At 71.2% G+C, this 2,136-nt stretch overlaps 1 protein-coding gene across 1 annotated transcript; it reads left to right on the forward strand.

Moving 5' to 3' along the window:
- Positions 1–945: 945 nt before the first annotated feature.
- Positions 946–1,846, forward strand: PRR18 (proline rich 18). The gene is made up of 2 exons (XM_028103229.2): positions 946–990; positions 1,090–1,846. The coding sequence occupies exon 2, from the start codon at positions 1,097–1,099 to the stop codon at positions 1,844–1,846; it is 750 nt and encodes a 249-aa protein (XP_027959030.1). The 5' UTR covers positions 946–990; positions 1,090–1,096.
- Positions 1,847–2,136: the final 290 nt, after the last annotated feature.

A 2,136-nucleotide genomic window follows, 5' to 3' on the forward strand; every position in this document is an offset into this window, starting at 1 on the left:
AGGCCTGAAAAGCATGTCCCATGGAAAAAAATCTCTTGGAGATCTAATGAATGGATAATCCTCCTTAAGAATGCAGGGGCTGCTTATGTGACACTAACTTCTGATGCACTCCTGAGTAACTGTTCACTTGTTCATCTGAACATTGTAGGAGTGTGTTCATGTCCCTACAACTGGAATAGAAGTTGACAGTGAAGATGTCTCATTCATTTTGAACCTCTGTCGTAGCAATAAATCACTGCTTTGCTCACCCCAGTGATCACTCATTAAAAGAACTCAATGTGTCCTATTTCCTATGTTATTATGATATAATTGAAACCGGACTGTTTGCCTATTCATAAAACTAGGTCTTTAATTTCAGATGACTGTCTTTCAGCAGTGGCATTAACATGACAAAAAGGGAACTACAATGATGCCCCGAAGCGCCTTCTCCCCCGCGCTTTCCGCCGACACTGGAGCGCAGGGCGCGGGGCTAGCCTGGCCAGTCTCCCCGCGGCGGGGGGCCTCCCACCATCTTAAAGGCACTGGGCGGTGGTCAAGGACTTTCCCTCCAACGGGCGAGGACTCCGCCTAGGGCTGAGGACGCACCCGGCCCTCCCAGGACCTCTCCCCGCCTCCCGAAGATGAAAACCGGCCCCGGAGGGAGGCGGCGGGCAGTGTCTCCGGCCGCTCCCGCCCGCGCTGCCCCGGCTCCGTGTCTGGTCGCACGCAACAGTCGGTCGTGACACCCGCCGGGCGCTCGACTCCTCCTTCTGCCTCCGCGTCCCGCTCCGCCTGGGCCAGGCTGTGCCCGCGCTCGCCGGGTTCGGGCGGCTGACGCCTGTCCCCGCCCGCGGATCGGGCCGAGGAGTCCCCGAGCTCGGCGGGGGCGGGGGGGCGGGGCAGGGGGCGAGCCCCGGCCCGGAAGCAAGGAAGGAAGGGTGCTTCGGCTTACGGACCCTGGGTGGGGGCGCCGGGACGTGACTGAGCCGGGGATGCGGCGGCCGGACGCAGGTGGGTGCGGCGGGAGCACGCGGCGCCGAGCTCGGCCACCCGCGGGGGTGCTCCGGGCCCCCGCGCACCGCCGACTGAGAGCCGCCCGTCTCCTTCCAGGGCGCGGATGACCCGCCGGCTCGACGGTACCATGCCTTTCCCGCCCACGCCGCCGCGGGCGGCCGCCCGGAGCCCAGGAGTCCCCGCCGCGAGAGCCCCGCCCCGGAGGTCCGGCGCCCCCCGGAGGGCCGCGGCGCCCACCTGCGCCCCGCCTGCGCCCTCACCGCCCGCCGCCGCCGCGGAGAAGAGGAGGCCCTCAGAGCGGCCCGAGGGGCTGCTGTCCGGCTCCTGGCCCTCGACCACCCTGAAGAGGCCGCCGGCCCGGCGCGCCCCCGGCCCAGCCCCTCCGCGCGCCCCGGCCCGGCCCGCCCGCTCCGGCCCCAGCTACGCGGGGGCCGCAGGGCCCGACGCCGCCGTGCGCTTCTCGCTGAGCCTGACCCCCGAGGCCGTCCTGCTCCTCCAGAGGCGCCACCTGGAGAAGCAGCTTCTGGTGCGGCCCTGCCGGCCGCCACCCTCGCCCTCGGCCGACGCCAGGCGCCTGCTCGGGCCCTGCCCCTGCGCCCGGCCCGCGGGCCCCGGCCGCCGCCCGCCGCCCCCCGGCCCCCTGCAGGCCCCCGCCCCGCGCCCCGCGCTGCCGGTGTCGCTGCTCAACGAGAGGCACAAGTACGACGACGTGGAATACGAGGAGGAGCCCCCGGTGGCGGACGAGGGCCTGGTCCGCAAGTGCACGGAGTGGCTGCGCGGCGTGGAGAAGGCGGCCGCCGCGCGCGACCACGCGGGGCCCCTGGACACTCTGCCGCACCTGAGCACGCTGTGAGCCGGCCTGCCCGCTGGCCCCCCGCACCCACGCCCGCGACCACCGCCGGGGCCCCCCCGCACGCCCTGGGGGCTCCCCGGCACCCGCCGCCACCTTCCTGGCGCCCGCGAGCAGGACCGGCGCCCCCGCTGCCCCGCGCTGGCTTCGTGGACCCGCCGCTCCACCTGGCGGCCTCATCTGCCTTGCACCGCACCCCTCCTGGGCTCCTGGGAGCCTGACGGGCCGGCGTGAGGCACAGGCTCGCCGGCCGCCGCCACCCCGGCCCGCCTCCTGTCCGGGCTCTCCCCACT

Source organism: Eumetopias jubatus, unplaced genomic scaffold, assembly GCF_037043125.1.
Source record: "Eumetopias jubatus isolate StellerSeaLion01/CBP00866 unplaced genomic scaffold, mEumJub1_p1.0 scaffold_6, whole genome shotgun sequence".
NCBI classification, from domain to species: Eukaryota; Metazoa; Chordata; class Mammalia; order Carnivora; family Otariidae; genus Eumetopias; species Eumetopias jubatus.